Source organism: Enoplosus armatus, chromosome 20 (assembly GCF_043641665.1).
Source record: "Enoplosus armatus isolate fEnoArm2 chromosome 20, fEnoArm2.hap1, whole genome shotgun sequence".
NCBI lineage: Eukaryota > Metazoa > Chordata > Actinopteri > Centrarchiformes > Enoplosidae > Enoplosus > Enoplosus armatus.
The window spans coordinates 10,811,809-10,824,590 of record NC_092199.1 but is presented as its reverse complement, the minus strand read 5'-3'; the positions used below and the strand labels follow the sequence as shown (position 1 = coordinate 10,824,590).

General features: G+C 40.8%; 2 protein-coding genes across 3 annotated transcripts; one reads left to right on the top strand and one right to left on the bottom strand.

The window, feature by feature from the left end:
- Window positions 1-2,257: 2,257 nt before the first annotated feature.
- tlcd3bb (TLC domain containing 3Bb) lies at window positions 2,258-7,807 on the top strand. Its single transcript, XM_070927086.1, has 7 exons — window positions 2,258-2,392; window positions 3,796-4,000; window positions 4,392-4,475; window positions 4,973-5,198; window positions 6,169-6,264; window positions 7,270-7,379; window positions 7,540-7,807. The coding sequence occupies exons 2-7, from the start codon at window positions 3,876-3,878 to the stop codon at window positions 7,805-7,807; spliced, it is 909 nt and encodes a 302-aa protein (XP_070783187.1). The 5' UTR covers window positions 2,258-2,392; window positions 3,796-3,875.
- Window positions 7,808-9,907: 2,100 nt separating this feature from the next.
- Window positions 9,908-12,678, bottom strand: pagr1 (PAXIP1 associated glutamate-rich protein 1). 2 transcript variants are annotated; one of them, XM_070927088.1, is made up of 5 exons: window positions 12,543-12,678; window positions 12,038-12,244; window positions 10,848-11,181; window positions 10,672-10,760; window positions 9,908-10,481 (listed from the first exon to the last, which is right to left on the bottom strand). In XM_070927088.1, exons 2-5 carry the CDS (start codon window positions 12,204-12,206, stop codon window positions 10,246-10,248), a joined length of 828 nt encoding a protein of 275 aa, XP_070783189.1. In that variant the 5' UTR covers window positions 12,207-12,244; window positions 12,543-12,678; the 3' UTR covers window positions 9,908-10,245. The 2 variants fall into 2 exon arrangements, with proteins under 2 accessions (XP_070783189.1, XP_070783188.1); XM_070927087.1 differs by having other exon boundaries at window positions 12,038-12,247; window positions 12,543-12,668.
- Window positions 12,679-12,782: the final 104 nt, after the last annotated feature.

The window sequence follows — 12,782 nt, the reverse complement described above, 5'->3', positions numbered from 1 at the left end:
ATTAATGGTAGCCATGAGGATCAATGGTAACCATGAGGTTTTGTCGTCATCCTCTCATTATCAGAGAAGAGGCCTCTTTGTAGATGCAAAGATCAGCTCCTGCACACTGTCAACACTTGTCAACGTCGCTTGACCGAAACATAGCTATTCAATGCATTCTGTGTCAACAGTGTGCAGCATCTGACTCATTACTTATTCTCCTATGCACCTATATGCATGATGTGTTTCTAGATGCATCACTTTAATCCAGTGTTTTAAGCATGCACAGACGAGAGAAGCCAACATGGAGAAACAAATCGGTGTTTGGTAAGAGGCACACCTCCCTTACGTGTCTTGACTTGACAGACCTGTTACCTTGCTCTTACTGTGTTATCACTGGCAGCATCGCTGTGTAGGAAAGCTGAACACAACAAATTCAGACACATTTTTATAGTGTTGAAAGTAATTCTGGGAAAAATATTAACACTAACTTAAAATAAAGCAGTACTTAAACTAAAGTAAACTAGATACACACCAAAGTTAATTCACAAAATAACTGACAGGATTCACTTAACATTAAACAATGATATTATAAATCTCTTTCTTGGCATTTCTAGAGACGAATCCTAGTTTCAGTCACAGTAGAACTTTTCATGGTCTTGAAATTTATGGCAAATGTACCAACATGTGTGTTTCATTCAATTTTATACTCAAGACAAGACGGCTCCTATTCCAACTTCAGAGCTGTATGTCTGATGACTACAACTGTAACATTATATGTCATTTGTCCCTCTGAGTTCTGGTTTGATGTCTTCATGCTGCACTTTACTGAATTTAAAAGTTACACATTTCGTAGGAAGTCTTCATCAACATTGCTGGCCAGTCATGACCGGACCAACGGTGGAGGAGGTTTAAGGAACGTTTTGTAACTTTTAAATTATCTTTTTACAGAGTGCCACATGTGCTGTCTCTCTTCAATCTTGCTATCATATTATTTACATGAAAGGCTATATCTCCCACTATACAAAACTCAAACAGTCGCTGAGGTTTTATGTACTGAATTGATTGAATGTTTTCATTTATGTATTCATTTGTATTTCTTTCACTACAAGTGACATGTATGTATGCCATGTATATTTGTTGCATATACAGTGTGTGCTTGTGTCTGCATGTACTGGTCAAGTTCTTACTACTCCCCTGCACAAGCTTTGAGTAAACTCTTAGGTATGGACACAGTATGTGTTGCAAATTACACACAGCTGGTGACCATATAGTATAGCAGACCAAAAGGAGATATTTCACTGACCAAAGTTCCATTTTAGGTTATAAGACAACAAGTACTACTTCAACTACTACTTCTTGTACTCTTTTACAGATCTTTCCAGTTGTAGGAGCAGTGCAAGCCACAGGTACAGTTTTACCATGGCCTAAACTCTATGGAGGGGGCTGCGTTATCACTGCAAAGCATGAATAGTGTTGCATTGATTGGCATGTAATCTGCAAGCCTCCAAACATGTCAAGGTTTACAAAACTGCAAAATGTAATCATCTCTGATAATCTGCTGCTAAGGATTGATAATTGATCAGTCTATTTGCAAATGCTGGTCGAGTCAAAGGTCAAATGAGTAACCTGTCAAAGATAAAACACTTCTCCAAGTCTTTACAGACACAAATGGAATTAATGGATAAGCAACTATCTGGCTGTCTTTAATTCCTTTAACAGATTTACAACGGTTCTCTGAATTAAATACATAAATGCTGAGTCCTTTTATTTGCATGTAAATAACTGTATTTTTGAAGTGGACAGATTGGATATTGCAAACTATGTTGCAGCTGGAATAGATGACCTCCTTATGAGGAATCCATTCAACATTTCCCTGCATAGAAAACAACAAAACCCAGTTTATAAAATGCAGTGCAGTGACTGGTGCAAATCTCTCGTCATGTCATGAGCTGGCAGCTGCTGCCTGGACCTGTAGGAACTAGCTGGCGCAGCAGTCCACGGCGTTGAGTCAACGTTGCATCTGTGAGGCTGAGGCAGCGGCATCTCTGGTCTGCTGCGAGACAGATGAGATGACATAGCGACTGGACCAGCTAACGTTACCTTGACACCTGGATCAGATCGTGTCGTTGTTGTTTCGTCGGTTTGCCGTGTTTTAAATTGGCTATTTGCTTAAGCTGGCTAGATCGCAGGCTACTCACCAATGCTCTCAGTGAGGTGCCCCCACATTGATGTCGATCTAACTTGCTGCAAGCTAGCGTTAGCTCGCTGCTGCTACCCTTCAGACATTGAAGTGGCCACATAAACATGCGGATCATCGAGGCGGAGACCCCTGGGAGATCTCTAACGTTAAACGCTTTCTGCAGGACACGAGCTTCGACTGGCCGCTGACTGAACTCCGCAGAGTCTCTGTGTAAATGCTGCTTAAGATTTTTCATTTATTCTAAACATGTGTAAACTCCAATCTGTTAGCCTGTTAGCTATGGTTAGCGTTCCCGGTGTCGGTTAGCGTAGTTGCTACTGCTAACTGCTACAAACAAATAACAAGCTAACAAAACAGTTTAACGCCAACATAATGTTGCCACGAATGAGTGACCAAACATAGATAGTGGCACAGTCAATTACTGTTGTCGTTTATTGCGTGTCATCATCTTGCTAACTACCGTTATTTGAATTTGAGCAAAACGAAATCGTTGCTAACTAAGCCAGTGGTAACTGCCAGAGTTAGCTAACGTTACATTTCGGAGATGCTAACGTTAGCTAACGTTCTTAGCGTCATTGTTAGCATGCGATTCAACAGCACAGACAGTTGGTCATGCTTACCAAGGCGAGGGGTGACATTTAGTGTTAGCGACATGGTCTCTGTTCTCTAAACCTACATATTTGTATGCAAGCTGACCCAGTTCTTCTTGCTAACAAGTTGACAACCAAATAATAAAACTCGTTAATCTGCGTTACCTGTAGCTATGTGGTGTTATTTTTAGGTTATGTTAACTAAGCTAGCTTTTGTGTATAGTGGAACGCCTTCTGTATAGCTATGGTATTGCCAGTTCAGTACCAAGTACATTTGTCATGTGTGCTCTCGGACTTAACATTGCACAATTTAGACAAAGTTGTTGAAGCTAACGTTAATATTAACGGTTAACAGTTTGGCCGATCAGAATAGTTTAGCTAGCTTGTATGTCAACCTACAGCCGGTCTCAATTCGCTTATTTGGATTCATACCTGCCAAAAGCATGGCCAGTAATTCGTTTTCTGGACAAGTAACATTAGCTAACGTTGTCGCTAGCAACCATTAACACCAGCAGCCCATGCCTATGTCGATATTTTCGACGTTCAGGATTTTAAAATAGCGCAATGCGTATTTTGCTAATGGACTTCAACTTTTTAACGAGTCAGCTAGTTTAGTGTAAGCAAACTGCTAATCCACATGGAAGTACCACATGGTTTGCCTAGGAATAAATGGTTACGTGAATAACGCTTACAATGTCATCAGATGGACAGGGCAGCATGCTGCACAGAAGGCCCTTCTATGTGATATTCTGCCATTGCACTCAGCATTATATAGTTCCCCTGCTTTCTTCTCAATAGAAACCTGTTTATTGTGCCTGGACTTTCTTTGATACCCCCTCCGTCTACCCCACTTCATCTTTATTACATATGGCAAGACTAGACTAATGTATTGCCACATATGTTGGACTTTGATAGTGCACTATCGTTATCTCAGTAAGTGCAGCCAATGTATACACATGGGAGTTGCCACTAGTGAGATCAATATGAACTGTTTAGTCACAATTGGTATTTTGTGTTTTTCAGAGAGGAGAAAGAGAGCGACAGATCTCAAGGACCAGATTGCCCACTGAACTTTTTGCCTCTCAGACAGATCGCCAGGGACCATGCTGACTATCCTAGCTGCTGGGTCTATGTTTTTTCCAGGCCTTTTCCTACTGTCCAAACAATGCCTGAAGTCAATCCCAGCACTCAGGTGGAGCGAAGGAGATGCAGTCATAGTATCTGCCAGGTGAGACCGTCTAAAAACTTTTCTTGTCTGTGTGGTCTTACATGGGAGCACCTTATGGATGCAGACATGTCATATGGATACCTGGATGCTTCTTATACTTTTATGACAACTGTGTGCCCCCAGAAATTCCATTTGTGGTGCTTAACCACAGTGCCATCCAAGTTGTTTTAGACTTAAGCTCATGTGCAGTTTTTTGCATGACTCCCAAGTATGGCATGTTGTTGCGGTTGCAGTTGTGTCATTTTTACCAAGTTCTTCCAGCTGTATTGTTTCTGCATGAAAGCGTAAGGGCATTACTTTCTTACCGTGTGTTAACTAGACAGTCTAAAACCTTTCCTTGGCTAATGAGAAACACATTATTTGTTGTTTACTTGCCATTCTCTGCTCCCAGGTTGGTGTCGTCAGTTCAGGCAGTCATGGCTTCTTCAGCTGGCTACATCATTGCTTCTTCCTGCGAGGACATCATCGAGGACCAGTGAGTCAAGAAATGCTCTTCAGAATATATTCCATCCCATTCGACCAGCCTGTCCTGTTTTTTAGTCTTTGTAACAATTCAGCTGTCAGGAAGGTTTAAGATGCAACATGCAAAGGCACTATGGGATTTGGACTTCTCGTCATACATCAGCGACAAGTGTAAACCAAAAAAAAGAATTAAATTAAACTAATTTAGTATTCTATTTTATCGCTGTTTTAGGTGGTTGTAAATTCAGGTGAGGTGGGGTCCATTGAGAATTTACTGGATTGCAGAATGGAATTGCTGTTCTTTTTTTAGGGTAGTAACTGCACTGGGATTTTAAGATGTGTCCAAAGAAACTTTTGTTACCAACTTAACAGGCAAACGTGGTATCAGAAAAGTAGTGTTCTTGCTGGTAACAAAACTCTGTTTGAGTGAATTCTTTGCTCATGCTGTTAAGTTGATATCTATTCTTTCCTTTCTGTTTTGAAAGCCGGCTTCTCTTCCTCTCTATGCAGGCATTGGCTGACCAGCTCTTACATCATGTTTGCTGTTCCCTACTTTGTGTATGACATCTACGCAATGTTCATGTGCTACTGGTACAAGCTGCGGGTCAAAGGGCACGAGGAGGCCTCGGCAGCACCCCAGCACATGAGATCAGCACTGACCAGCTACTTGCGTCGCGAGTTCCTTATGGTGCTGCACCATGTTGTCATGGTCACCGTCTGCTTCCCCGTCTCTGTGGTAACTGTCACACATTGCTCTTTCTGTTGGACTGAGATTTGAGTGAGGCAGTGGGAAAGTATAGCACTGAATGTTTTATATGCAACTACCCACTCTTAGGTCGTTTTTATCATATTTAAAGGGACAATGTGGTTATGGGGAAAAGTGTTTTTCTATCTTTATCCAAAGTGAGACAAACTAAATAGATGTCTTTATAAATGTGCAGTATGAAGGTATGTTGAGTGGTGCAGTTAACCGTACTCCAAAGTATCTCCTCAAAAGCTTGGAAATGAACTTGAATACTGAGTTTTATACTACTTCACCACAGTGTGTGTATATATGATTACATTATTAGGGCTGCTAGTAACGATTACTTTTATTTTCGATTAGTTGTTTGGGCTTTTTGATGTTTTATAAAACAACAATATTCAATTTCCTATACGATGAAGTCAAGGGAAAGCAAAAAGAAAATCACATTTGACAACTTGTAACCAGTGAATCTTTGGCTTTTTTTGCCTAAAAAATAGTTGATACGAATTTTTTGATCAACAGAAATTATTTGCCACCTATTTATTTCAGACTAATTTTTGCACCTCCTAAACTGTCTATATACACGTGTGTGTGTGTGTGTGTGTGTGTGTGTGTGTGTGTGTAAACACATGAGTTAGAAGCGTGAGATAAACAAATTTATACTTAAACTAATTAAAGCAGATGTGTTTGGAGAAGTTTTAACAGTGTGCCTCCCTCCTCCATCTCTAAGTTACGCAAAGGTCACTGTTCACCATGCATTCAGACAATAAAAAGCCATCCACAAGTTTGTCTGATTTTGTGAAAGTAGGTCTTAGTAGTTAATTGTTTTTTCTTGTTGCCTTCAACTGCATATTTATTTATAGAGGGGTATTTATTGCAAATCTACCAAAAAGTCCACGAAGGAACAAAGCTGTAATTGCATTTTCGAGAAATAATCAACCTCTTTTTTTTCTCTCTCTAGTTTTGGCGACAAGGAAAGGGAGATTATTTCCAGGGTATAATGTTCATGGCTGAGCTCAGCACTCCATCTGTCTGCTTAGGAAAAATACTCATCCAGGTAAGTGTCTTGGTTCAGCATCAAAGAAGATTTGAGTGTGCTGTTGCATGTGTCACACTAAAGTTCTTCTGCACTCTCCACTTCTTTTTTTCCACCCTTTTTCATTCAATGGAGAATATATTTCCGGTCTTTCCCGGCATGCAGCTTGTTCATGCCCACCGGCTCCTGCTGACTGTGTCTTACACGAACAGCACTGTCAGAAACATCAGTCATTAATTGGTAACACAGTTTGCTTGAATACACATTGTAGGAGCTGCACCCCCCCACCCCCGTATTTGTTTTAGGTTTGTGTGGATGTGTGTACAATGTTTCAGTGTCCGGGTGAAGGTTGTCCCTCCATTGCTTTCTGCTTGTCCCCCATCTGAGGCTCCCACAGCTGTTAGCCTCTGAATATAGCCCCTAGTATTTAGACTGGATATTCAGAAGATACAATATCAGCTTGTCCTTCTACCCTCTATCACTCAACAACCCGGCCCTCCTGTCCCTGACAACAGTGCATGTGGCCGTTAGATAAACAGCAGCGGGCTCAAATCTGTGGCCTCGTATAGCCGCCCTCTTATACCTGTAGAATAAAGAAACAATGAATAACAATGGAGTATATATTGGTGGGGATGCCATGTAATTCTAGGATAAGAGACTAGTGAATGGGCTAGAGGAAAACCTTGTTAGAGAAATGCGTGTAAGCTTGTAAGCTGAAGCAGGTTGACGGTTAAAGATAAGTTTAGTCATCTGCTGTAAACAAATGAGAATATAAAAAAAGGACCGCTTCACTGCCTCCTGTAGAAATCAGCCAGCTGCATGGCATACTGTGCTCTCAATCGCCTCCTGATCAGTCCATGTAGATATTATTAACAAATATAGCAATGTTAGTTAGTATTAATGATATGACGATGGCAAAGAAGATTAACACAGTCAGCTTTCACCAAACTGTACTGCTTGCTTTTCTTTTTCCCCTCTCTCTCTCTCTCTCTCTCGACCTCTCCCTCTGTTTTTTTCCGCTCTCAGTACAAACAGCAACACACTCTCCTGCACAAAGTGAATGGGGCTCTTATGCTGATCACTTTTTTCATCTGTCGAGTCCTCCTCTTCCCTTACCTCTACTACGTCTATGGAAGGTATGTCTGTCTTTCCATCTCTGTTTTCTCATGTTCTGCTGTCTTGCTTAGCTGGGGTCGGTAACTTGCGCAGCCACGTGGTCTTTATCTTATGGATTATGGAAATAAGGCTCAGAATGTGTGTTTACAATCCTTTTATGTCTTCTCCGTATGGATCCAGGTACGCGTCCATTCCCTTCCACATGGTTCCCCTGTCTGTGCCCTGGCACTGTAACCTCGGGGCTGCTCTGCTCATGGCCCCCCAGCTCTATTGGTTTTCCCTCATTTGCAGGGGCGCCCTGCGACTGTTCATGGGCTCCTCCCGCTCTCAAAGACCACGTGCGAGCACAGCCGCCGCCAAGGAGCGGCAGACGGATGGCAACGCACTGCCCCAGCCTTCCAACGGCTACAGCACGCGCTCCACAGAGCCCGAGCTGGCCACTCACTGAGAAGAGTGGAGGGGAGGGTGGGGAGGGAAGGAAGGCGAATGTACCAATGAGTATGTAAAGGAAAGAAAGCTATGAGGGAAAAGTGAGACTTCTAACAAGTAGCAACAGGAAGAAAGCTACAGACGATGGCCTCAAATAGTGCTGAAGTGTTTGTGGCCAGCAATCAAAGTCTTAACCGCTGAATGATTTGGTTGCTGGCCTTCAAGTACTTCAGCTTCTCAGTTTGTGGGAAACAAGTGGAGTGTTAATGCACTCAGTATTTAAAGATGTCATCAGGCACTGTGACAAATAGGAACATGCACTGACCTGAGAGGAATTTGCCTGGATGTATAGCAAGCATAGGTGGATATTTCCCTCATGTAGATCAAATTCAGTCCTCTCTGCCTCACGGTATAGGAAGAGCAGGAAAATAGGAATGTATTATATTGTATGTTAGTACATTTGCTGTAGATGGAAGGCCTAATTCAGTTTAGTAATGAAGACGACCTTCAAAAAAGAAAAAAAATCCCGGCTAAGCAGTATTTTGACTTGTTAGTGTTTATTATCTGTATCCTCTATGTAGTCACTGTCACTCTAACAAAATGTAATCAACCTGCAGACTGACTCACCTTTAGAAGGGAGATAATCTCATAAGACTGTATTCTGCTGCCTTACCCCCTCTCCCCCATTCTTTGCAGTTTCTTTACTTTTTTATTTATTTTTACCCTCAGAGGAGAGGCTCCCTCAGACAGACAAATGTGACGGGTGTACATAGCAGATGTAAAATTGTCCTTATTTCCATGTCAGTATTAGGTCAATGTTTATTTTATTTTTTTAGGTTTTGTCTCATTTCCTCAACTGATGTTTCTACAGACATTTTTGAACAGTGACATTTCAGCATTACAACAAAACATTTCACGGTTTTACAGCTTAGTGTATGCAAACTACCCCCAAACGTTATGGCAGTGCTTCTCGTTTCAGTGTAGATATGACCTCATTCCATTTACTGGTATCACAAAGTGTTTTTTTTTGCATACAGGGAAGTGATGCACAGTAGCAGTCAGTTTCAAATGAATTTACATGTGTGTTGTTTTTTTTTAGTTTGGTGCTGAATCTCAAAATATCCATTTGATTGGCTGGAATATTTCACTCAAGGATCCATGAGATTTGAGTATTTATAGCTTTGTTAGGGGACTTCTAATGTTGCAGTTTGAAGGGAAACTGAAGTGAAAAATAATTTTGTAGGGATGCATTCCCTTGTGATTGACATGCAGCACATTTGTCCATGGCAACTCATTTGTTTTTTTAACCATTATTAAGTCTATGAATTGTTTAAACCTTTTTAAATTGTATGATTTGGTTCAAACATTGAGTCGTTTATTTGAGCCGCCGGTTCTATGAACCTTCTATGAACAAACTGGCTAGTTTTATCATTTTATGTCTGTTTAAAGCAGCTTCACTGTCCTGGAAATTAAATCTGGAAAAAATCAAAAATACAACAAAGCTCAGAAACGATAAAGACAGGGCAGCGTGTGCCAAAACATCTGGACAACTGTGGGCATGTTGAACACAGAACATCCATTCCCCTGTTCCATGAACTCATAAGGTACTGCTTCTTGACAATACTAAAACATTTCAACTGATGTACTGTATATTCCACAAAATGCTCGTTATTTATTTGTAAGTATTTATTTATTTATTTATTTGGTTTGTGGTTTTGAATGCATATTTATGCATACATATTATACTATATGCTTCTGAGCCTTATGTGAAGGCTGTATTGTTACTCAAACTTAGCTAAAATATACTTCTCTGTCCTGAGCCTGCTTTGAGTCTTTTTTCCCTTAAGTTTTGTGCCATTTTTAAAAAAAATAATGTACCTTGTTTGAATTTGGACATCACTGCTCCATCATAAGGGAGCCACTAGAGGGCACCGGAATCCAAGAATGTATGTAATTATTTTAATGTTTTACCAAATCTTTTGAGCGTTGGAAAGTGTACTGATCTCTGACTAGATCATACTCTTGCTACATTATGAAAAGGATTTCAATTGGATATTTTATGAAGGGAATTCCACACTGTGAAAACTGGTAGAAAATAAGGACAAAATTCACATCCATATATATTTACCATTTGCCAGGTATTTAATTCACTGCATCAGCCAAAAATACATCCATATCTTTATTTCATCCATGAAGTTTAACAAACTTCAGTATACCACAATAGATACGGCTATTGTGATCGTGATGTTGGAGGATTTTTATCCCATCCACCCTCACTGCACACTGATTACAACAGAGCAGTTAAGATTCTCCAAGGTTAAAATGTTTATTGCCAATATACAAAACACACATATAAAACATACAAAACTCGTTACATTAAAAAATTCAAGTTTTGAGAAAGCCTTAGAAAGCTCTTGGCCTCATTTGCCTCTGGGCAAGTCCTCAACTCTTAATACTTCAGTATCTCCTCTGCCTCGGAGAGAAGATGGTGTTCGGGTTGCTGTCTCGTTCCCTCTCCTTCTCCCGCTCCTTCTGGCTGTTCGGAGACAGAGCCTCCTCCAGCTTCTTGTCGCTCTTGAAGAGATCTCGGCCCGTGCGCATGATGTGCTGCTCAATTTTGCGGTGGCGCTTCATGTCTGACAGCACTTTGTCCAGCCGAGCTTCCCTTTTCACAGAGGAGCGGGCTGAAGATCCTGGGAGAGAAGGAAGAAACACGTCAACCAGACTTCCCTAAAACCACCAAACCATCACTTTTACTGTGCTTTCAGAATTTAATGAAACCCAAAAGTGAAGAGCTACAAAACACCATTCATTAATTTAGCTTATGCAGGTCAAGAGTACAAATTTTAAAACTCAAATCTCAGTAGTTATTGCCTGTCACACCTGGTGTTCTGCGTCTGTTGATGAAGGCATTTTTCGGAGTGGCTTGCATTTGCTCTTCATCAAAGTCAAACTCAGTTGGACTTGGAGGCCTGGAATAAAAATAAAAAAGTCATGAGTCTTCTCAAACACAAACCGAAATCCTGCGAGATGACAAGATGAGAAATTGTAATACTGACTTGCGATCTCTCTCCTCCCTCTCCCTTTCCTTTGCCGCCTCTTCTTCGTCATCTCTCTCAGGTGAGGGGGTTCGTTCAGGTGTAGGGGGCCTCCTAGGGAGGGGCATGAAGTTCAATTCCAGCATCTCCCCTTTAGCGAGGAGCTCATAAAGTGTTTTGATCTCAGCAGGAGGGGGCATCCAGTTTTTGGGGTCCTCCATTTCCTCGTCGCTGTATGCAAGCTCCCATTCACCGTCCACTACTGCAGCCTGCTTTCCCTCTTCACCATCCACCCCTGAGTCTGCCTCAGGTGCATCCTTGTGTGCCTCTCCTTTCACTGCATCTGTGTCTCCATCTGAGAAGTCAGCAAAAACACATAGCAAGTCAGTTTAACAAAAGCTGTTGAGTGACAGAAAAATCCACAGTAGGAATAACAGTACAAGCTTATTGCATCATACATCATTATATCACTTCAGTATTACATAATATGTACATTACTTTAAGTACTAAAGATAAATTATACTGTGATATTGTATATATAATGCTACACATAACAGCTATTGGTGAAGGAAAACAAAAGTCAAAACAAGAGTTATTACGCATCTTTTGAACACATTCATATACTGTAAACCCTTTAAATGAGAAATCGGAAAGATTTCACTTAAGGATTACTCGATAAACATGTAAAGTAGTCTACCAAAAGAATTACATGAGGAGGGCTGCATCTGACAGTGGTTCCTTGTGTTTACCTCAATGTTATTTTTTATTATTATATTATTATATTTTTTAGTAAGAAACATACTGTTGAATTAAAAGGCCTCATTTAGAAATGTTTAAACTTGTGTGTTATTTACTACAGGTTACCTACTGTATGGTTACTTATATATTTCATTACTTACACATTATTCTTATACATCAGTTGTACTCAGTTTCTTATATTTTCTGCTCTTTACACTTCTGCACTTTCCTGAACATGCACGTTATACCTAACCTGGATATTTTTACTTATGCAGTTACCTACCATTTACTGTTAATCCCTTGGTACTATTCCCTACAGCTAGTTTTTGTCACATTAGATATTAATCAGCACATCTGTATTGGGCACTTTTCAGACTTTTTACTTAATGGTAAAACCTCTTGCCTACTATGTGTGCTTTCAAGATGTGTAGCTGCAGATACTACTGTATATTTATGTTTCTTAATGGAGTTACCCTGTTCATCCTTGGCTGTTGTGTCCTCCTCTGTGGCAGAAGTCATCTCCGTGTCCTGTTGCTCTGTGTTGCCCTCTTCCTCTTTGCCTGCTGCAGGTTTTTCTGCGTCCTTCACACTGGGAGCCTCTATGCCCTCTCTCAGCGAAGAGTCTGTGGCCTCAGCCTGCATGCTTCCTGCTGCTGTTGCTGAACTTTAGAGCCACAGATCTGCTAAACAGAAGCAATATGAAAAGATACATTTTAGTACAACTGAAAATAACTATAGGCATGCGAGGTAAGGTGTTGGAGAGAGCTAGTCAAGAGTAATATCATGCCTATAACGTTTAGCAGGTAGGATAGCTGTTAACTTGGCTGAATGGTGAGCAGTCAACAAAGCCACATATTAAACGTAATCCTGTCCTTATTTGACTTAACTTGCTAGCTAACGCCAGGCCCTACTAACCGTCAGCTATTTCTAAACAGCAAACAGCAGTTGGATAAAATACGTGCCTTAAATTGTCATTACCGAATGTCCGGTTTATCGTGGATCACTGGTGTTGTAGCTAAAGGTTAGGTCCGACTATCTTTCCCAGTGGATAAAATCACCAAAGCTCTCCATGAGACTTGCTAGGGATAATACACGATTATGTAGAGACGTAAACATAGCGCCATTTTGAACTAGAAGAACTGTGTGACGGTCTGCTTGGTCCTGCTACACTGCGCATTCCCACTGACTAAACATCATATGGATAGTCCATCGACAGCG